The sequence below is a fragment of the Vulpes lagopus genome, chromosome 7 (genome assembly GCF_018345385.1).
Source record: "Vulpes lagopus strain Blue_001 chromosome 7, ASM1834538v1, whole genome shotgun sequence".
Lineage (NCBI taxonomy): Eukaryota > Metazoa > Chordata > Mammalia > Carnivora > Canidae > Vulpes > Vulpes lagopus.
The window spans coordinates 22937996-22959705 of NC_054830.1; the positions used below are offsets into that span (position 1 = coordinate 22937996).

The window sequence follows — 21710 nt, forward strand, 5'->3', positions numbered from 1 at the left end:
CTTTTGTTTCTGTTTTCCAGAAGGGGGAAGATGGTTCAGGCTCACCTAGGAGAACTCACTCAATTTGTCATGGCTTTGCATCTCATTATCAAGCAAATAAGCTTTGGGGGTTCCAGCTAAGGGTGGAGAGACGAGTTCAGAGGGTTATCAGGTCCTTAACCATCTAGCTAACTTCCTGCCCAGTGACTTCCATTTCACCTTTTATTTCCATGATCAAAAAACAAGCCTTCGAACTAGGAGGTAGCATATCCATCCCTACATGTTGTGCTTCTGTTTTAATTTCTCTGAACTGTACTTCTGTGCTTGTCTACCTTTGAATCCTGTTATTTCTCTGTAACAGTCCAGAAAAAAATGGCTTTGCCCTATTGCCTGCTTTCAGACACGCATGTGGCATTCAATATAGTCTCCTGCTACTCTAACCTTAGTGTTCTAATGCTTCTGTAAGAAGTTATTTTGGTGGGGCTGCTTTACGTTCCTGAACTGGTGTCTCACAGAGCTAAGGAGGGAAAGAATTTACTGACTGTAGATTCATCTGAAAAATAAATCATGGCATTGTGTTGTCCTGGACTGCCAGGGATCATGAGTTTGATTCCATTTGGAAGCAGAGCAATTGAGAGAACACATGACTGCTAAGTGGGTTTGCCAAAGGAAGAGACCGTGTTTTCAAAATATATTCTTTTCCTTTAGAAAGGAGCTTAAATCAAGCCCATGAGGGGTGTCAGTGGGATGGGGGGGTAGCTATTAGACTAGGGAGAGGGTCAGGCACAGAAGCCCACAACACAATATGGCTACACGCTAGTGGTAGTGGAAGTTTTCATTTTTGTCCTTGAAAGGGCATTAATTTTCCCTGGTCCTAAACTCTAGGGTCTGGAAAGACCTATCTGTGGCTGGATGTAGGGTAGGGGTGCGTAAGGTAGTGGTGAAGAGCAGGGCATGTGGCTCTGGCAAGGGTATCCAAGAGAAGGGCTAGCAGTTTGCCGCACCTCTCTACAAACACAAGAGCAGCCCATGGCTGCTGGTGCTTCCAATCAGAAATTGCTTTGAAGCAGCTGATTGAACGTAAGAAAAACCAACACCAACTATAATCAGTGGGGTTTTGAAAGTAAACTGTTGGAAAAGTTGTTTACAGAACATGAAATGGAAATGAGAACGTGGAAAATAAAAAGTTAACCCACAAGTCTGTTCCAGTCGATGCCATGGGTTTCAAGGTCTGTTTTGTTTCTCTGCACAGCTTAGGTGTGGCGCTCTCCAGAGGTCATGGGAAATATTTCTTCCGAGGGAATGTAACCATTGAAGAAGGTAAGATGCTGTCTTGACCCATCTTATCCTTTAGTGTGGGGAAAGGCCCCAGAGCCAGTCATTGGATTAATGAAAGAACTTGCTCTTCTGTTCAGCCCTCTGTCCAGTCCCCAGCCATTTCACTCAACTAATTGTCCACTTGATAGGAGCTTGCCTTCTAAATGGTGGGAACTCCAACTGGTGGTGGCCTTCCTTATGATTTCATTTATTTATATTCTGCTTAAATCCACAAAACTGTTGAGCCAACTCATAGGATCATCCACCAACTATATTCTTCCCATACGTAAAAATCAATAACAAGAAAAATACAAAGTCATGTAAAAATTCAAGCCCCGGGGGAATAAAATGAAAACACAGGTATGCCAGTCTTAGTCTCCTACAGTAGGGCTACAGATTTCATCTGGGCTTCAAGGCATTGCAAGTCCAAGGGGAAATATAATCATTTAAGTGATACACATAGGTCAAAAGGAATAAGGAACACTTTGAGATTCCCAGACCCTCTTGTCTCCATAAAGCTTAGGTGCACTTCCAACTCGTGGCAAATGGTAGTGGTTGTTACAACCCTTTAAACTTGAAAAACACTGTCACACCTGTGCCATCCTTTACAACAACCCAGTAACTCAGTACTGTAGAGAAGTTGCCTTCCCCAGTATCACGGGGTCACAGGGTGGGGTGAGGCTGATTTCTGAAAGTCTCCCCTCCCTGAGTGGTCCTGAGTAAGTCCCTCACCCAACCTAGGTGTTAGAGTTTGCATCTCCAACAAGAAGGAGCAGAACCAGACCAGTGTTCTTCCTGAGTGTTCCCAGACAATATGGCCAAGAGCTGGAAGATCAGTCACAAGCCAGTTTCAATTAGACAGAGCTGGTTACAAGTGCATGTCGTGAACTTCCAGAAGCTGGACCACCTTGGAGCTCACTCCGGTGATGTAGTGGAGACGAAGAGATCGGTGGTCCCTGAGATGCCAAGTTCCATAGCCAGCTTCCTGGTGTACTGCCAGCTTGTGTGCATTGTCTTATAGGTTTTAGTTTTTGTCTCCCAAAAAACTGTAAGATCTTAAGGGGTAGGAAGGAGATTGGAAGGTTTCATGGTGCCCACTGCAGAGCTAATCAGTTGTGTGGTCTCTCTTCCTAGAGACAGGAAAGAGGGAGCAGGGAGCTTGGTGACTTGGGCAAGATATTCAACAGGATGTGTTCTCAAAAATTATTTTTTTTAACTTCTAGAATTTTCTGGTTGTATGAGCCATGTGTCTCTCTGCAGATAATTATGTCCATGAAGCCAGAAAATTCATGTCTGAGCTATCTGAGGTCAAGCTGAGGAAATAACTCATTGTTAGCATAAGAGAAAGGAGAGATTATTAATGGCTTATTTGCCTTTCATGTGTCCATTCTGTTAGCCAGTCCTCAATACAAAGGTCTCTCTCTCTCTCTCTCTCTCTCTCTCTCTCTCTCTCTCTCACACACACACACACAGTTGTTTTTGCATTGTCTTTGGGGTCATTTGTTCAGTTACTATCTTTCCCCTGTGTGTTCCACAGCTGTTAGGCTGAGAGGTCATAGAGAGAATCTCAGAACTAACCGTAATCACCATCCAAGAAATTAGTGTGAATCCCTACAAGGCGAAGAGTATCTAGTTATCCATACAAAAGAGGTCCAATCTTATGTCTGTTGGTCCTCTGTCAGTAAGAGGGCTTACAGTCCTTCCAGCTTTGAGTAGCTGCCAAGCCCAAGAAGGCTGCTTCCCCTTGGACTAACTAGTAGAGGGTCTTATCATCATAAGCACCAGGCACAATCATTGTTCTGCTCTGTTCTTGGAGAAGACAGGCTTTCTTGGGGATGGCAACCACACTTCTGTAGGACTTTCCATAAGGAATTCTGCTCCACAGAATGTGGGAATCTTCAACATGTTTTGCCATTGTCATATACTGCACAGATGGTCAAGAGGTAGACATTACTTAAAATGTAAAGAGTTGTTACTAAGGCTGAAGGTATGGGCTATAGTTCTACTTGATGAAATTGTTTCTCTTCTGAATCTCCTTGACACTTTGTGTGTATATATATATATATATATATATATATATATATATATACATTACATATATGTATATATAAATATAAAAATACATATAGAGAGAACACAGTAGTTGTTCATTAAATTAGAGCTTATGTCATTATTGTCTGCATTATCAGTCATCTAGTAGATGGGGTTGTATCAGCAGGACCAAAATCAGAGGTGAGCAACTTAGAAAACAATTCAATTTCCTTGGTGCCCTGAGAACTCAGAGAGGAAACAATCAGAAAGACCTCCCCTCCAGGGATTCATCTACAGAGCCTCTGAAACAGAGCCAGAGAGGGCTTTATGGATGATAACAGACACTAGAGAAATTGATAGCATTGACAGCATTAACCCAGTATTCCAGGAAGGGGAGACCCCACCTCAGGGCCTTTGCACTGGTTATTCCTTCTGCCAGAGCACTCTCTCCCAGTTATCTACATGATTCTGTCTCTTACTTCCTTCAGGTCTTTGCTTAAAAGTCACTTTCTCAATGAAGCCTTCTCTGACTACCCTACTTAAAGTTGAAACTCTTTATCCTTTATTTCCCATCTCTTAGCACTCCTTATTCTTATTCAAGTCTGTTTTCCTTCATAACCCTCGTCACTAACTGATATGCTATGTGTTTTAGTTTTATTTGCTTACCTCTTTTCTACCACAGGAAAACAAATACCACAAGGACAGTGATTTTGTTTTGTTCATGGCTATATTCTCAGGGCCTAGAATAGTATCTGGCATGTAGTTGAAGAAAGGAAGGGAGCAGGCAAGAGAGAAAGAGAAGAAAGGTCAGATGGAGGCATGGACAGATGGCTGCATAGATGATCACTGTCCCATTTAACCCTCTCATGGGGCCCATGAGTTCGGCTCTATCATTCACCTCTTCTGACTAATAGAATTCAAGGAGTTGCAATGATACCTCCAAAATCATTCAACCAGTGGGTGTTGGAATGAGGAAATGACACTTGGGTCCTATATGATGATTTTCTATCTAATGTATTCCCTACTGCCTATAAAATCAAGCAGGAGTGTGCAGTACCAGGTCTAGTATTTTGCTATTTATATTATACATTTGTATTTGAAGGGGAAACTGGAATCTTGAGAGCCATAAGATACTCTTAGCCATTTGGAAAACTCTGATACACTCAAGGAGGCTATAAGCATCATTCAAGTTCCTGAGGTCATCACTCAGAAGTGTGTGTCTGCTGATGAGCCTTCAAAATGAACTCACATGAAGATAAAATGAAAGACAGTGATTCACAGAGTTAGAGTGATCTAGAGCGTTCTGTTAAAAACTCCCCAGTTCCTTGCAAACCTCAGTTGTTCCAGCTACTTTTATGGACTGATGGCTCATTTTTTACTTAGGATCTCATAACGACTAGCAATTTTTGCTGGTCAAAACCAGTCGAGTATTGGCCGTTTCATATCGTTCAGCCTATATTTACTCTCACAACCAGCTATCAGTTATTTCCTGTTTTGCACATGAAGAAACCGACATTTGGAAGAGCAAAGTAACCTGCTGACATCACACCTGAGTGATGTGCCCCAGCCCAGCTCTGTGCACTGGCTGTATGGGGCTCCATTGTCCATGTTTCTACCACAATGCCAAGCTTGTCTCCAGGACTCACTGCTGTGCTGTTTGTCTTCACGGACTTCAGGCTTTCCTAGGATAGTCAGCCTAGGAAGGTGCCAGTGGTGGCTGAGGGAGATGCAAGTGAGGAGGGAGTTCTGCATCACTTCCTTTGTTCAGAGTCCCCTTTTCAGAAGCAGATATCTTTGGGGTTGATGCCTATCCATCACCACTCAGCAGTCTTGCCCTCAAACATTAGAAGCACATGAGAAGATGAGGGGTGCCAGTGCCCCATGCAGGTGGTCCTTACACATTAACCCCTTCTCCTTGACCCCCAGGCCTACATGACTTAGAGCACCCTGACGTGTCCTTGGCAGATGAATGGTAAGAATTAAACCATCCGTCATCAGCATGGGTATTTGTTGCCATCTTTGAATTCAAGTCCTCTATACTCCCTTCCTACCTCTCCTGGTTCAAAGGCAAAGGAAGGTGGTGCCACAGATACTCACATGTTCTTGCTTTGGCCCCTGTCACATTCTTAGGTCCTACTGCAACACCGACCTACACCCCGAGCACCGTCACCTGTCTCAGCTAGAAGCTATCAAGCTCTACCTCAAAGGCAAAGAACCTCTGCTCCAATGTGAGTGTGCTTTCAACACATACTGTGTGTGCATGTGGCCATGGTGGGAGTTAACTTAAAACCCTACTTCCTCGCAGCTTTCAGGGGAAGCTTTGCTTCCACGGAGATCATCGGTCCCATCAAATCCAGCCAAGTGGCTGCTTCTTATGGGAGCAAGAGGCAGAATGTGGGCTTCTTTAAGTCATGCAGAATCCCCAGTCCCAGTCTAATCCTTTGCATTGGATTTTTCCTCTTACCAGACCACTTAAGTCAAGCACCTGAGTAGTATGAAAACAGTACCACTGGGAAGGGACTGTGAATATCTATGTGCTCCTTTATTTTATAAACAAGAAACAAGGGCAGGCAATAGGACTTGTCTCATCTCAGGCCATACTCTAGGTCTGGTTCTCTCTGGAATGGGATCATCATCGTGACATGTTGCCTCATGGGGCATACATGCTGCCGCTCCTACCAAGGGTCCTCTGAGGAAGCTCACAGAGTCAGAAATGGCCAGTGGCTAGTGCAGAGGGGGCAGGGAGAGAGCAGCAGGCCTGATGCTCACCAAGTGCAAGAGCAGTCCCTGGACTGGCATATGAGTTCCGATAGCTAGTTTGGGCAAGGAGCGATTCACCAACAATGAACACAGCACCTGTCCCTACCCCCAACGGGTACCACTTAGTCAGCGATGTGAACCATCCTTTACATGGATTCTCTCATAGGATAACCCCAGCAGCCCTGTGAGAGATGGAAGGAGGTTTATCTAACTTTCTAAGCCACCTCTCCATGGAATGGACATACTTTTTGGTACCTGCTCTAATAGAGAAAAGATCAGATGGGCATCACATAAGCCTAATTTTTCATTTCCTTTAACTATCTGAATGACATATTTAAACAACAAAGATATAGAGATGATATAAAAATTTACATTTATTATCCAGCTTTATATAATCTTAATATTTTACCATATTTCCTTCTGGTGCTTTTTAAGGAATGAAACATTACAGATAATATTGAAGCCCCTGACTCACCCTGTACAGTCCCATTTCTCTCCCAGAGAGAATCACCCTCCCTTCTAAACTGGTTCATCACCTTCCATTCATCTATACTATTACTAGAGTACTGTAAACAGTATGTGCCATTATTTTCATTATTTTGTGTATTAACATTTATATGTGCTATACTGTATATCATTTATGGTATAATATATGTATTGTTCTGCAACTTGTGTTTCACTCATCACATTTTGAGATTTACTTGTGTTGATCATTTAGCGCTAGTGCATTTATTTGAATTTCACTGGACAGTATCCCACCACGTAACTATATCTCAGTGTATCTATTGTCTTTCCGGCGATGAGTCGTTTCCAGTGTTTGCTTTTACAGCATAGTGCCACTGTCTCGTTGGCCCCCAGCCAAGGGGAGGACTGGCTGACTGTCGGTGATAATTAGTTGGCCCCTCTGTAGACCAATTGGAGGGCTCTGGGATGCTTCTGCTGGACTCATCCCACTGACTCCTTAGCCTCTTGTATAGAGTGCCAGCAAGACTCCCTTTGGATAGGGGCAGATAGATTTCTTGCTTTAATCTGGAAAAAATAAAAAAACCTTTTAAATGGAAGAAATCACAAAATAAGAGTCCCGGGAGTGTTTAGCTATCACATTCCTTCCTCTTCTTACAAATCATGGGGAGCAGAGCCCTGAAAAATTGCAGATTTTGATAGAGGAGAGAAATGGGGATGAACAGAGCAAACTTCCTAAGGCATGCTGGTCTGTGGCACAAACTACTAGATGGACAAAGAAAGCAGAAAACTGAAGAGGGACACACCCAAGACTCTCCGTTTGCTATCAGGTCATTGGAACGCTTTGGGGGTCCCTGTGTGGCTGGTGTATCCACTGTCAGAACTGTTCCATATTTTCAGCTGGTGGGAGGTGAAGGCATAAAGTGATATACTGTGAGAGAAAATAGCTTGTAGTTACTACAAAGTGAGCAAGGCGAGCACCTCTTGTACCCCCTGTGGGGACCCCAGCCACAGCCATCTTCTCAAGGGTGTCCCTCCTAATAGGTGACAAAGAATTGATACAAGAAGTCCTCTTTGATGCCGTGGTGAGCGCTCCCATTGAAGCCTATTGGACCAGTCTTGCCCTCAACAAATCTGAGTAAGTGGTTGCACGTGTCCCCCTTTCATGGTCATTTCCCCACAAGCCGTCCGAAATATGGTTATGGTTTAAAGAACTAAACTGTTTTAGGAGCTTGGTGTTAAAGTGCTTTAATTTTCCCCAAAGCTCCAAACCACAAGAGCTCGAGCAGATTAGCGGCTCGGGCTTGGGTGGCAAGCTCCTGGGTTTGACATATAATTTGAGTTTTAGCGTTACATGAAATTTGGTGTGCCGAGGTGGGGGGCGCTTCTGAGGAAGCGGGAGGTGGAAGGAGCACTTAGCTTCTTGCCCCGCCGTGGCTCCTACTGCTTCACAGTCTGAAGGGGACTTGGGATCTGGGCCAGGCCGGCTTGTAAGAAGGATAGGGAAGTGAGAGCTCTGTTTCATGAGGGTGTCAGGATCTAACCCTGTGGCTTATTTCTGAAGCAGAGGATGCAGGGAAGGCGGGGCTGGGCAATAGGAGTTGTCAAAGTCTTCAGCTGCTTATTAATATTCTTATTTTACTAACTAAAGTAGGTTATTAAAGATTAAAAATAGGAGGCAAAATGTGTCTTTCTCCTATACCTTCCCATCATACATTTAGTTCTGTCTCCTTTTCTGTTCTTTATTAGCTCCTTTCTTTCCTTTACCTTCCCTTTTGTATATTCTCTTCTATCTTTCAATCTGTTCTTATTTTCATTCATTCATTTTCTCATCAGATACTGATTGTATATCTGTTATGTGCCAGGCACTGGACTAGGTTTTGGTGAAATGGAGCTACCTCAATCAATCAGAGTCCTTGCCATCATGGCATCTGCAATGTGTAGTATGCCAGATTGTGATGAGTGTGTAAGAATTGTGATAACTACTTTAAAAGGAGTGTAAGTACATGTAAAATTTGACAACACCTGGAGTGGAGATGGAAGATACAAGTTTTTTTCTGGGTAGAAACTCAAGAATTCAATGGTTAGAGAGCATTTTCAGGAAAATGAAACAGCATGTGCAAAGGTCCTGAGGTACAATAGTACTTGACACATTCGAGGAATTTAAAGAAGGCCAACAGAACTGAAATATAGAAGGTAGGCTGGAAGATGTTGGGAGATGAGACTACAGAGGGCCCAGGTGACTCAGGACCCTTGGGAATCAGGTGAGGATTTTAGATTCTATACTACAAGTATTAGAAAGTCACTGAATGATTTTAAGAGGGACTTTTTAAGATTTTAAGAAGGACATGATCATATTTGCATTTTTAAAGACTATCCCTCTACTGCTATGTGAAGAATACAGTTGAATGGCGTAAGAATAATAATAAATACTCCTACAGCATTCTGAGGGAATTGCCACTTTGACTAAGGCAGTGGCACAGAGAGAAAAGATTCACTTGCGGCATGCTCCAGAAGTGAGACCTTCCTACTCCCACCCTCAGATTTGATGGTGGGTCTGCTGGGTAAGAGGAGAAAGGCTGAGCTGTCAAGGATCATGCTCAGGTTTTCAACATAAATACCTGTGTAGATAGTGGTACCATTTCCTAGGACCAGAGACAATGAAAGAAGACCAGGTTTGGGACTAAGCATGTCAAAGAAGACCAGGTTTGGGACTAAGTTCTCTTCTGGACACTTTAAGCTCAAGTCTCCCAAGTGGAAATATGTGGTAGGCAATTTTATCCAGGAGTCTGGAGCCCCAAAGAGACATCACCATTCTCATTATACTTAAGGGTGTCCTTGGACTGCTTACCTACATGGTTCTTATTCCCTGGGAAGGTTCGGGAAGAGTCAAAGCCTTTGCTGCAATTGCATTCTCTGGTGGATGTGGAAATGTTTCTTTTAAGCTCTTATGAAACTCAAAATCCAGTGCAAAGATTGCTGATTCACTCCTAACACATGCTAAAGATTTCCAAAATGGTAGCTTGCTTTGTAGTCCACATCTGTAACTGATTGGGCAGCCTGGCTTTCCAATTTAGGTAGGCTGCAAGCAGAAACAAATGCATAGTGTTGGTTTTTATTCACCCCTTAAATACTTAGAGGTAGTATCGGCCACTTTGACTACCATCAAAGATCAAGTAACCAAATTATCTTATATTGAAGATGACATGGATAGTGCTTCGAATCAAGTGACTACTAGCATTTAAAGCAGGGAAGCAAATTTAAGAACCACTATTTCTCTTCATACTTTTATTGTAGGATGAAATTATGTATTTGTGGCAAAAGACCCGTTGCTTTTTTTGTGAAGAGGGAGACATTGTGAATATCCCAAATGTGCTCAAACATACAAACTTTGCCTTGAAAGTTGAAAAAAAAAAAAAAACACCTGTAGTGAATTTTAAAATAAATTTTCTTTGCTAAGGCCACTTTCAGGGGGTCCTGTGCATGCTATCTTAAAGGGGTCATTTGAAGAAACCTCCCCGCCCCCTTTTTTTTTTACTCATCTCTTTGGGGTTGGTGGTAAGAAGAAGACCTATGCTCTGGTAAAAGTTATAAGATGATGACTTCAAATGGTATAGAATTCAGGTCCTAGACATTTCTCATCTGTCGGGCACTACAGACTTGACTTAGTGGCTCAGTTGCTGTTGTTACCAATGTCAGATTCCACTAACAGTCTCAGGACCAAGAAAGGATTTGGTAGGTCAATGCAAAAGGCTAGCTCTAAGGATTTTCTTCCTCTCCTTAAAATCATTTCCATTGCAGCCTGTTCTTCTGAATTTGCACCCAGAACCCTAGATAAGGTGTGTTTACTTAGCATAGGGGGTGTGCATTCTCTCATGGTGCTTTGGAGTTCTCAGAACACAATGGAGTTCTTAGTTTTCCTTGCAACAGCGACCACAGAACTTCTGTAAGGAGTGAGTTTGCATTCTGTGCGTGGTGCATGCGTGCAGCTGTGTGTGTGTGTTTCTGTAATTTCTTTTAAAACTTCAGGTTTCAAAACTACTGTTTCAGAAAACATCCAGTGAGTCTTAAAATGCAAAAGCCATTATCTGCTGACTGTCTGGAAGCATCCCCCTGTTGTCTGCTGCTGTGTTTCAGGAATTCTGACAAGGGCGTGGAGGTTGCCTTCCTCGGCACTCGTACTGGCCTCTCGAGGATCAATCTGTTTGTGGGGGCTGAGCAGCTCACCAATCAGTAAGTAGGAAGGCTCCTCTGCAGGGGCCCAGGGAGCTCCCGAAATGGGAAAATCAAAGGGAGGCTTGCGTTTCTTGATTCTGTGACTGGTAGAAACAGAATTCAGGCCACCCCGGGCCTGCTGACACTGCTCCCCCTCTGTTCTACCATGGGGGCCCGAGCGTGTGTGTTCACCTGCCGGCTGGCCTTTCCACAACCCTTTGTTCTTCACGCTCGCTGGCTTCTGTCCACTGTCCTGGGGTCCTCTCCCGCGCTGGTGAGTCATCGCAGAATCTGGCGATGGCGCGGCTGCTGGGGGAGCAGCCAGGAGGAGGACTCCTGACGAATGGCCCCGGGGCATTCAGCTGCTCTGCAGCTCTGCATTGGAATTCCCGCCTGTCCAAGAATCAGTGTTTCAAGTCTGTTGTTTATTTGTTTGCGTATGCTTTAATAAACCTCGGTGCCGCTGCGCTGAGCCTGAGGGCCTGGAGAGCCCCACGCCCAGGAGTGGGCAGGCTGGTGGTACTTGGGTTTGACAGTGTGTCCTTGTGCTTCCAAAGAGACCCAGACGGACAGCGGGCAGGGCCTCCCCAAGTCCAGGACCCAGATGCCCTGGAAACCACTGCTCAGCCTCTGTGTCTTCATAGAGCAATAGGGTCTTACCTCTTCAACCTGGTGTTGGAGCAGAGCTGGTGTGAGCCTGGGAAGTCTTTTCTAACCCCATTTATATTTCTCAGTTTTTTTTTTTTTTTTTCTCTAAAGTAAGAGGTACAGGGATCCCTGGGTGGCACAGCGGTTTAGCGCCTGTCTTTGGCCCAGGGCACGATCCTGGAGACCCAGAATCGAATCCCACGTCGGGCTCCCAGTGCATGGAGCCTGCTTCTCCCTCTGCCTGTGTCTCTGCCTCTCTCTCTCTCTCTCTCTGTTTGTGACTATCATAAATAAATAAAAATTTTAAAAAATGTATAAAAAAAATAAAGAGGTACAGATCTAGTCTGAGAGTTGGAAAGTTTGCCAAGTATGTGTGGGAGGGTTCAGACACTACCCTCAGACCTCACACACCCCAACCTATGGATACCTGAGGGTGAATAATCAAGCCACAGGCTGGCCACCAATCCAAAAGGGGTTGGCCCACAGGAGACCCGAGGAGGAGATGCTCCTGTCCCAGCAAGCCCCATCCAGCAGTGCTCTTGCCTCTTAGATGAGGCCCTGACTCCCACCATAGGATATTATAAAATCAAGTCTGGGAAATGGCAAATCAATAGATTTTTAGATGGTCTGTGACTTGGCTTTTAAATCCCACTCAAGGACTCTTTCTCAGCATCTCAAATTTGTCATTTAGGAAGTTGGTTACAGTTGTGACTTGATTTTTTTTTTCCAAGCCCTCATTAGCTTTTTAGCCCTGCCCAATTGTTTTTCCAGAGGGCAAGTTCCTAGGACTAGAAATGTCAAGATACACATCACCTTCTCCTTTCTGGACCGAGAGAAACAGGAGACACAGGAACTGACTCTCTCATGCTCAAGAGGAAGGCTGTTCACCTTGAGATTGGAACAGACAAAGCAGAAGAACAATTACAACAACAAAACAGTGTACCTTGCTAGTCTGTCCTGTAGGTCACACTCAGGACTGCTGGGGTGAGCCCCTGGCTTGTCCCACCGGTTTGCTTCTGAAAAAGGGCAGTGATGATCAACCTGGGCTCTTGTGAGGACCTATAAATGTAAAATCACTTTGAGAAGCTAAAAATATCTGCAAGTATAGGTTAGCTCTGCTCCCTGTGACCCTACTGTGACCCGGAGTGAGTAGTCATTGGATATCTGGATGGATGAGATAATTCTTCTGTCTTCAAGAAACTCATACCATTGACTCAAATAGAAGTACCTTTGGCATATTGTGCCTCTATATATTCATATATACTCATGTAGAGGCATAATAGAATTGAGTGCTGTTGTCTTAGGGTCTTGTACCTGACTATCCTGTCCAAGCAAATGGCATTTGTTTGTTTTTAAGATTTATTTATTTATTTGAGAGAGAGGGAGAGCACAGGCACATGTGCATGAGTGCAGGAGGAGGAGCAGAGGGTGAGGGAGAAAGAGAATCTCAAGCAGACTCTCCTCTGAGCATGGAGCCAGACATGGGGCTTGATCTCACAACACTGAAATCATGACCTGAGCCAAAATCAAGAGTTAACACTTAACTAGCTGTGCCATCCAAATGCCAAATGGCATTTGTTAAGACCCAACTATTCAGATACTCTCTTAGCCAGGGCTAGAAAGCTTTTAGATTTTCTGTGTTTTTTATTTTATTTTATTTTATTTTATTTTATTTTATTTTATTTTATTTATTTTTATTTTCTGTGTTTTTAAAGAAGGGAGGCACCTGGATGGTTCAGTTGGTTAAGCATCTGCCTTCTGCTCAGGTCATGATCCCAGGGTCCTGGGGTCAAGTCCCATATCAGGCTTTCTCTGTTCAGTGGGGAGCCTGTTTCTCCTTCTGCCTGCTTCTCCCTCTGCCTTCCGCTCCCCTTGCTTGTGCTCTCTCCCTCTCTGAAAATAAATAAATAAAATTTTTTTAAAAAACACACAAAGAAGAGTCCAAAGTACCAGGGAGAAGGCTAGAGAATGTGAAGTCCTCACCACAGGACTAACTAGTATTAGCATCAGCCTCCTATGCTGAGATTCCATCTCCTATCCCCACCACCTGCTTTTAGAAGCACATCAATTCTAGTTCACTGCCTCTGCGCCTGCCAGTGTCAGCAGTGAATCTTGTGCCTCCAACGTGGCCTCTTGGAGCAGATGTAACACATACATAGAAGCAGCGATGTCAGCCTCTGCACTGCGGTTCTGCTTCACCCCCCCATCCCACCTCCCACCAAGAGTCCTAAGTCTAAGAGATGATTGCTTCATGGAGTCCATGTAAACCACAGAGAACGAAAGAAGCTCCTGAGCTTTAAGAATTCTATATATTTGTTGGAGCCATTTTAAGTTTACATACTGTGGCATGGCACTCTAATAGAATCGTGGTAAATAACTTTATTCTTCCCATCTTGTAGATGAGTAAATGGGGCTCAGAGATTCAGTGACTGATCCAAGTAACTCACCCAAGGTCATTCAGCTGTGCCTAAAACCTATACTTGTCTCACACAACACCACACCAGCCCCTAGTATCCAGAAGTAGGCTTTCTTTCTTTTCTTAAAGATTTTATGTATTTATTCATGAGAGACACAGAGAGACTTAGGCAGAGAGAGAAGCAGGCTCTATGTGGAGAGCCTGCTGTGGGACTTGATCCGAGGACCCCAGGATCATGATCTGAGCCAAAGGCAGATGCTCAACTGCTGATCACGATCTGAGCCAAAGGCAGATGCTCACTTAGGTGCCCCCAGAAGTAGGCTTTCATCTCACCCAGAAAGACCTATCTTCCTGAAGAACATTTTCAGAGATCCTGGAGAATCAGCTGTCTCCTTCTGCTTCCTTTTGAATCACCACCTGGTAGTTGTCAGGAACCCACAAGGTATCCTGGCAACCAGACCCTCTTCTAGTAACACCAAAGCCAATAGAGATCAAGCACTACAGGTTCTTGCTTGCTGCAACAGGTGCCAGCATGGTCTGGGCCTGGCAGCAGGCACTGGGTGTTCAGTTGTGCAGTGTTCAAAGCCTATTACCTGTCGTCCTCAGATGTTCCCCATCAGTTTAAGCTATTATCCCACCTTCCAGGACTGGGAAAGAGCCCTCCCCTTCAACCCCTGCTGCCCCTGTAGCACCATTAACTGCTGAATGAAAAGGTTGCCTTCCTGCCCATGGTTATATACATCCAACCGCTGAGCAGGACTATCACAAGTGAAAATGCATGGTTGTGCCATGACGCAGTATGGAAGGCAGCCGTCCGTTTCACCTGGGGCTAGGCAGCAGAGTCCCTTTCACACACCTGTCCAAGTCAGATTTATGAAGAAACTCACGTCTAAAGAAAAAAAAATGCCAAAGGCCACATTTCAATATTTGTGAGTCCTGTGGATTTTAGGATCATGGAGCATTACCACTGAATTTATCAGTGCCAGGAGGAGCTTGTGTATAATAGTACGCCTGGAACTCCCTCCGCCCAGCACTTTGAAAAACCCAGAGGTCTAGGCACCATCTCTGTCCCGCTCATGACTCCACAGCTGGCCTTCTTAATGACAGCAGAGAGTCTTTACATGGTAGCATAATACTGATGAGGGAGTTTGGAAGAATTGAGAAATATTGTTTAGAAAAGATATAGCAAATTACTTTGAATACTTGAGGAACTCTTATCGGAATATGAGATTTGATTTATTATGTGATCATTACACATACAATGAGTGCCTGATGAGTGCCAGGCCCTGGAAATGTCAAGAAAAATAAGGTCTCTGCCCTTAGAGAGAAATTAGGACATACTAGTGTAAGTTAAAAGGAGTCCTATTTCCATGCTAAGAATTTTAAGGGTAGCCTCCAGTGGTATGGGCTTCCTCTAGGAGTGAGCTTTGCATCTTAAGAAGAGATCAAGGGATCACTGATTGGCCACACCCTAAAACCACAGAATGCTTTCCTGATTTAGAAGCTAATTCAAGTAGTTTCTAAGAGCCAGCTAATTGCAACTTAGCACATAAATTCAACCATGCTATAACAGTGTAGAATATCTGAGTATTTCTCTCCATTGTCTGTGCAATCAATCCAACTTCACATTGCAAACTGCTGGATAGAAAGTGGTGCCATTTCTGGTTCAGTGAGTGGCCTTTTCCCCTGTATACACATTGTCTCCTGACTGCTCTCCCTTCCCGCAAGCTGTCTTCAGACTGGGGACTAGCCAGGCAGTCATTTCCTCCCCTGAGTCTTACTGTGTCAGCCAAGACGAAGCACTTGGGTGCTGGAGAGTAAACATGAACCTTTGGAGTTCAATGAAGCCAGCACAGACTCATTGGAACTTTGGGATATGTAAGGCTCTGTGGAGGGAACCAAAAGCTTCTTTCCTCAGAGACCTCAGGAGACTTGGGTTGGGACACAACATAGTGCAGATGAGGCCAAGGAAGAAGGAGGCTGTGTGACAGACCAAGGCAGTGGGCCCCAGGTGGGGCAGGAGCTTACCCATGTCTGCAGATTTGTGTGGGAGGTGGGATTTGAGGCACACCATGAAGGGAATATGATTTTGAAAGGAAGAGATAGGGAAGAAAATGCATGTAGGCTTCAGGGTAGAGAAAAGTGCTATGGGCAGCAGGTGGGAGGCTGGGCAAAGTGAGGGATTTACAGAGGAGGCGGGCAGTCTTGCTGTCTGGAGGGAAAGCTGAGGAAGAAGGAAAGGAGCAAGGATCTCTACATGGTCAACTGCTACCTCTGTTACACTTTTTCTAAGAAGAGTAAAAATCTGCTTAAGAAGTTAATCTTCCCAAGGATATGTGATCATGTGTGAATTATAAGGCAAGACAGAGCTTTCTGACTATCTTTGGTCTTCTGATATGATTTCTGGAGGCTCTGTCTGCTTGCTTGCTTGCTTGCTTGCTTGCTTTAGATGCTAAGATAATCAGTTCACTAGATATACTAGAAGAAGTCATTTCACCCTCTAGGAGTCTGACTGCCGGAATTCATAGGGTGTTTGAGTAATCTGGGGTGCACAGTGTTCTACAGGTTGTCTCAGAACTGGGATAGGCAGGGTGGGGTTCTGAAAGCCTACACTGTCTTTATCCAACAAAGGCAGTTGGGACGCACTGGCATCTGGCTTTTCCTTGCTGAGAGGTGCCAAGATCCTCATCCTCTCCCTCTTCCTCGTCTCCTCTCCTTTCCTCCTCCTCCCCTTTCCTCTTCCTCCCTTCTATTCCAGTTTTATTGAGAAATGATTGACCTACACCACTGTAAAAATTTCAGATATACAGCATGATAGTTTGGTTTACATATATGGTGAAATGATTACCACAATAGGTTTACTTAACACCTCTCATCTCATATGGGTACAATAAAAGAAAAGGAGAAAAATCCTCCTTGTGACGAGAACTCTTAGGATTTACTCCCTTCACAACTTGACTGAGTCATGCACCAGGGTTAGCTGTAGTCACCGTGTTGTACATAACAGCCCTAGGACTGACTTATCACCAGAGGCTTGCACCTTTTGACCACCTTCTTCCAATTCCCCTTGCCCCCACTCCCTGCCCCTGGTGACCACAAATACGATCTTTTCCTGATTGTGGTGGAGTTTTTTGTGGGTTTTGTTTGTTTGCTTGCTTTTGTTTCTTTGTGTTTAGCTTCCACAGATAAGTGAGATCATATAGTATTTGTCTTTCTGTGTTGGATTATTTCACCTAATGCTTTCAAGTTCCATCCATGGTGTTGTTGCAAATGGTAGGATTTCCTCATTTTTATGGCTGGATAATATTCTATTATCTGTATATATACCACCATTTCTTTTTCCATTCATGTATCGATGGGTACTTAGACTGTTGCCCTATCTTGGCTGTTACAAATAATGCTGCAATGAACAGCAAATATCATTTTGAGTTAGTGTTTTCATTTCCTTTGTATATATTCCCAGCAGTGGAATTGCTGAATCAGATGGCAGTCTTATTTTTAATTTTTTGAGGATCCTCCATACTGTTTTCCATAATGGCTGCTCCAATTTCCATTCCCACCAACAGTGAGCGAGGGTTCCCTTTTCTCCACACTTTCGCCAACACTTGCTGTCTCTTGTCTTTTTGATAATAGCGATCCTAACAGGTGTGAGGTGGTTTTGATTTGGATTTCCCTAATGCCTAGTGAAGTTCAGCAGCTTTTTTATGTATCTATTGGCCATTTGTATGCTTTTATGGGGGAAAACTGTCTATTCAGGTACATTGCCCATTTTTAAATTGGATTATTTGTGGCTTTTTAACATGTTATTATTCCTTTCCATTTCAAGGGATTTCTTGAAAGCTGGAGACAAGGAGAACATTTTTAATGCAGACCATTTCCCTCTCTGGTACCGAAGAGCTGCTGAGCAGCTTCCTGGGAGTTTTGTCTACTCCATCCCATTCAGCACAGGTGGGTATCATTGGAGGTGGGACTCTGTATGGTTCTGCTGGCCCCACGCATTGCATGCAGGCTGTAGGGAAGCTGTCTGAATGCTGGAGTGAGTCTTGAGAGCCAGTGTTGAATATTGGCCTAGCAATGAACTACCAACCAGTTCCATGAGTATAATGGCCCCAAGTAAAATGAAGCTTTTGCTTAACCAAAGCATGCAAAGAGCATTTCTAGAAGCAGGAGTGCTCTTTTTTATTGTGTGGAATTTGAATACAAATTTCTCAGGAGATTTTTTTTTTTTTTATGTTGTCCTGGCCCCACTTAGAGAAAATTCAGGCAGGCATAACATCCTTCGCCAGAACCATCAGTGAGTCACACCACTTTGGAGGCCCACAATACCCCTATAAAAAACTAAATTGATTCATATCTAAATGCAGGAGTGAGGACTAAGGTTTTGTGTAGCCTTGTGCTCTCCTAAGGGCTGCAATGACTAAGGAAAAGCACCTAGCCAGTGATTTTTCTAATCCTAAGATTTTATATTATATATATAAAAAATTAAGGTTGCCTCCCTCCAAAAAAGAAATGAACATTATCTTATTTCAACCAGGTTTAGGAGCAAAACAAACTGCAATAGTTTTTAATTGTCCTTGGGTTTTGGGGGTTTTTTTTGTTGTTGTTCGTTTGTTTGGTTTTTTGGTCTCCCACAGCTGATACTTTTTGTGTCATTTTATGTAAGGCTCTGACTGTGCATTGTAGTAACTCTAGGTGACTAAGACCTAGTTCTATAAGCTCGGATTCCTTTGAACGGTTCCACCTATACTTATGGTTTATATTAAAGCCAATTAACCTAGTCTCTTGCAAGCATTCCTAAATCAACCCTAATGGAGGTTCTCTAGTGCTTAGTGTCGAAGTCCCCTCCCTGAGTCTTAGCATTGCTCATTTCCATGAATGAAAACATCTTCAGAAAGAATGCTTTTAAAATTTACAGAAGACATATTGACAAGGGTTGTCTAATAACTAGGTGAATTGACTCATTAGGAAGAGGGTTATCAGGAAGATATTCAAGGAAAGCCAAACATTATTGTAGAAATTCCCCAAACAGGTAGAATTTTGGAGGAGATTATCACTTAGTTTCCTTTTAGGACTGAGATTCTTAGTCTATACTCCTTTGTACGCACGCCCACACACATACGTGTCTCACGTACAAATGTCCAGGTGACTAAAGCTCTTTCTTTATATTTATTTGTATGACATTTTATTGCCAAAAATATCAACTGAGAGACAGTGAACTCTCTCCTTTTGTAAATCTATCAATGTCTTCTTTTATCATACAATGTCACGATCCTTTTCTTTCTTGATCTTCTAAGACAAAAATGGAACTTAGCTTGCTAGATGTGGACAGGAAGCCTTTTCTGAAAGGATGGATTTTGCTCAAAGCTGGACAGGGAAAAGGAGCAGTGGGAAATAAAAGTTATGAGTGATTGGCCCTTCTGTAGGTTTGCTTTGTTACTCTTCTGTCTTTTCCCAATAGAGGCTTATGCCTGAGAAAAACAAATTCTGGTTAATTAAGACTGTTATAGGATTGGTTTTTGGCAAGTGGGGTTTTCATTGAACTTTCAGTGAAATCCTATAATGAAAAGGAATTTTCTTTGTTCATGGTAAAGTTAAGGACGACTTAACATCTTAGGAGATCTCATTCTTCCTTTGGATTTGGAGAAAATGTTAAACATCATCAAGTTCAAGTGTTGTGGTGGAACTCTCTCTCATTTTTTCTACCGTGTGTTGATTACCTGTACACATTGGAAAAGAAACTGGTTTCATTACTGCTTAGACTCAAGCTAGGAGAAAACTCTCAATTGCTTCAGTCCTACGTGTATTCAAATTCAGGTCTGCCTCCCCTCCTGTTGCCCAATTCAGTTGGATTCCCTCGAACACTTTTTATGAGGCAAGTGCTGTGCTAACAGTTATTAACCAAGAGGGTTTGAAATTTGCGCTCAGTGTCTTTTAATTCATAGGTATTGGAATCATTGTTAGTAATTGAAAATCTCTTAAGATTAATGCCATACTGTTACGACATTAATAAGAGTTTGGAGTAAGGATTGCGTTCCGAGTCTATCCCTAATTGAAATGATTTTGTTAAGAAAAACTGGGCTTGAAATTAGAATTTTATAATTCAGTAAAGTCATAACCAAACAAATCAGAGCTGAAGTTCCCAAAGTGTGAAACAGTTTCAAAACCTTCTCTCATGTAGCTCTCCATGGCTGTATTTAGAGAGGCGATATAAATATGATCACTGACATAAGTAAACATTGTAATTAGTAACCACAAATCACCAAAAAAAAAAAAAAAATGTGTTCCCTCCAGTGGTACTTAGTAATTTTCATGTGAAGTAAAGAGGCTGGACACCCCCCACCCAGTGTGATGGTTAGAACTCAGTGCACTGATTCCTTCAAATGAAAGGGTTATCTACACAGCAGCTATGGCCTCACAGAGTTGGCCTACTCTGGGTTCTGGGAACCAAACACCAGCACAATCTCAATTGGTAACTGTAAGCCAATAGGATTATTCTCTAAGCTGTACGTGTAACTCTCTCCATTCTTGTGATGGTTTCTCTTCTTTCAGGAATAGTCAACAAAAGCAACGTGGTAACAGCGAGTACCTCCATCCAGCTCCTGGATGAACGGAAATCTCCTGTGGTGGCAGGTAAATGATGGATTTTAATCAATATAAATAAGCATGGCATACATTCATCTGGACAGTCAACTACTTCTATGCAGTATGTCTGCTCTTCAAAAATAAGATTTGAAAGAAAACAAAAATTGAAAATTACTTCTTTCTTAGCTTGGTATCATCTTCACCAATTCAAGATTCTGACAGGCTGGTTATGTTTGATGTGACAAAAGAAATCTCTCCCAGTACTCTTATTCTTAAACTCTGAGCCAGTAAGAAACTGTTGGTATATGCAGAGGAGAATTTCTTGAAAGCAGGCAGCATGCTCATTTAAAGTAAGCTCCAGATCTCCCAATGCCACATCATTAGGATCACAGTGGGCATACTAGGAAAGTGTGGGTTTGTTTTACGTACACGTAAGCTGAAATGTGCCTTCTGTGAAGAGCCTGCGATTGTCACCACCCTCATCCTACTGAGGAATTAGAGTTAGATGGATCTGCAGGTGCCAGGTTTGGGACCAGGAGAAAGCCAAAACATTTCACTATGGAGAGTCTGGAATTGTCAAAGAAATCCTGTCTCTGGCTTTTGCTGTCTCTCTCACTTTCAAGAGTGTCAGTAGATGTCTGTGGTAGCTGGGGACTTTTGTTGCTGGTATTTGATCTAAAGGGCCTGACACTGCCACAAGTGTTCCTTTGAGGTCAGCTCCTGACAAAAATGGAGTCTATAAGTCTGCCTGGCATATCATCTATTTCTGATATTGTTGGAGCCATCAGTTGATGGATGGGCAAGACCCTCCAAGCACCATCCTGATATTGGCTAGATTTACCAAAGGGAGTTGTTCTGTTCTAAGGCAATTTCCTTCAGTAAGTTGTACCATAGGTGGACTTTGAACATCAACCATTGTGTCTTTGCACACTGTGAATATTTGTGAGAAGGAATGCAAATAGAGCAGACATGTTTGAAGTGGTTGTTCTTTGGCTGGGAAACACTGGGCTCCTTTCCCCACTTTATTTCTGACTTAGCCTATGCATCATGATTGTATTAGCAGGGATGTGAAGATTTGGGGATAGTTGCCCTGTTTATTCCTGGCTTGTTGGATATGGCAAGGAAGACTGTCTTATGTATCTGACCTATAGATCATCTTCATCTAGGCAGACCTGTAAATAATCAGTCAGGAGATAAGGACTCTGAGGATTCACGGCTGCTGTCTTCAAATTTTGTAACTTAGCCTCTCATGTTCCTTGAAGAAAGTAGGAGACAGATCATTTAACTCAGTAAGGTTTAC

The 21710-nt window shown here is 43.2% G+C and overlaps 1 protein-coding gene across 3 annotated transcripts in view; it reads left to right on the top strand.

The window, feature by feature from the left end:
• CACNA2D3 (calcium voltage-gated channel auxiliary subunit alpha2delta 3) overlaps nt 1–21710 on the top strand; it is an 833484-nt gene that overhangs the window by 660331 nt on the left and 151443 nt on the right. For all 3 annotated transcript variants that reach the window (XM_041762548.1, XM_041762549.1, XM_041762550.1), the window contains 7 exons: nt 1232–1299; nt 5254–5299; nt 5458–5555; nt 7594–7687; nt 10687–10782; nt 17655–17776; nt 20378–20458. In XM_041762548.1, coding sequence (XP_041618482.1) covers nt 1232–1299; nt 5254–5299; nt 5458–5555; nt 7594–7687; nt 10687–10782; nt 17655–17776; nt 20378–20458 — 605 coding nt within the window. The remainder of the gene's footprint in view (nt 1–1231; nt 1300–5253; nt 5300–5457; nt 5556–7593; nt 7688–10686; nt 10783–17654; nt 17777–20377; nt 20459–21710) is intronic.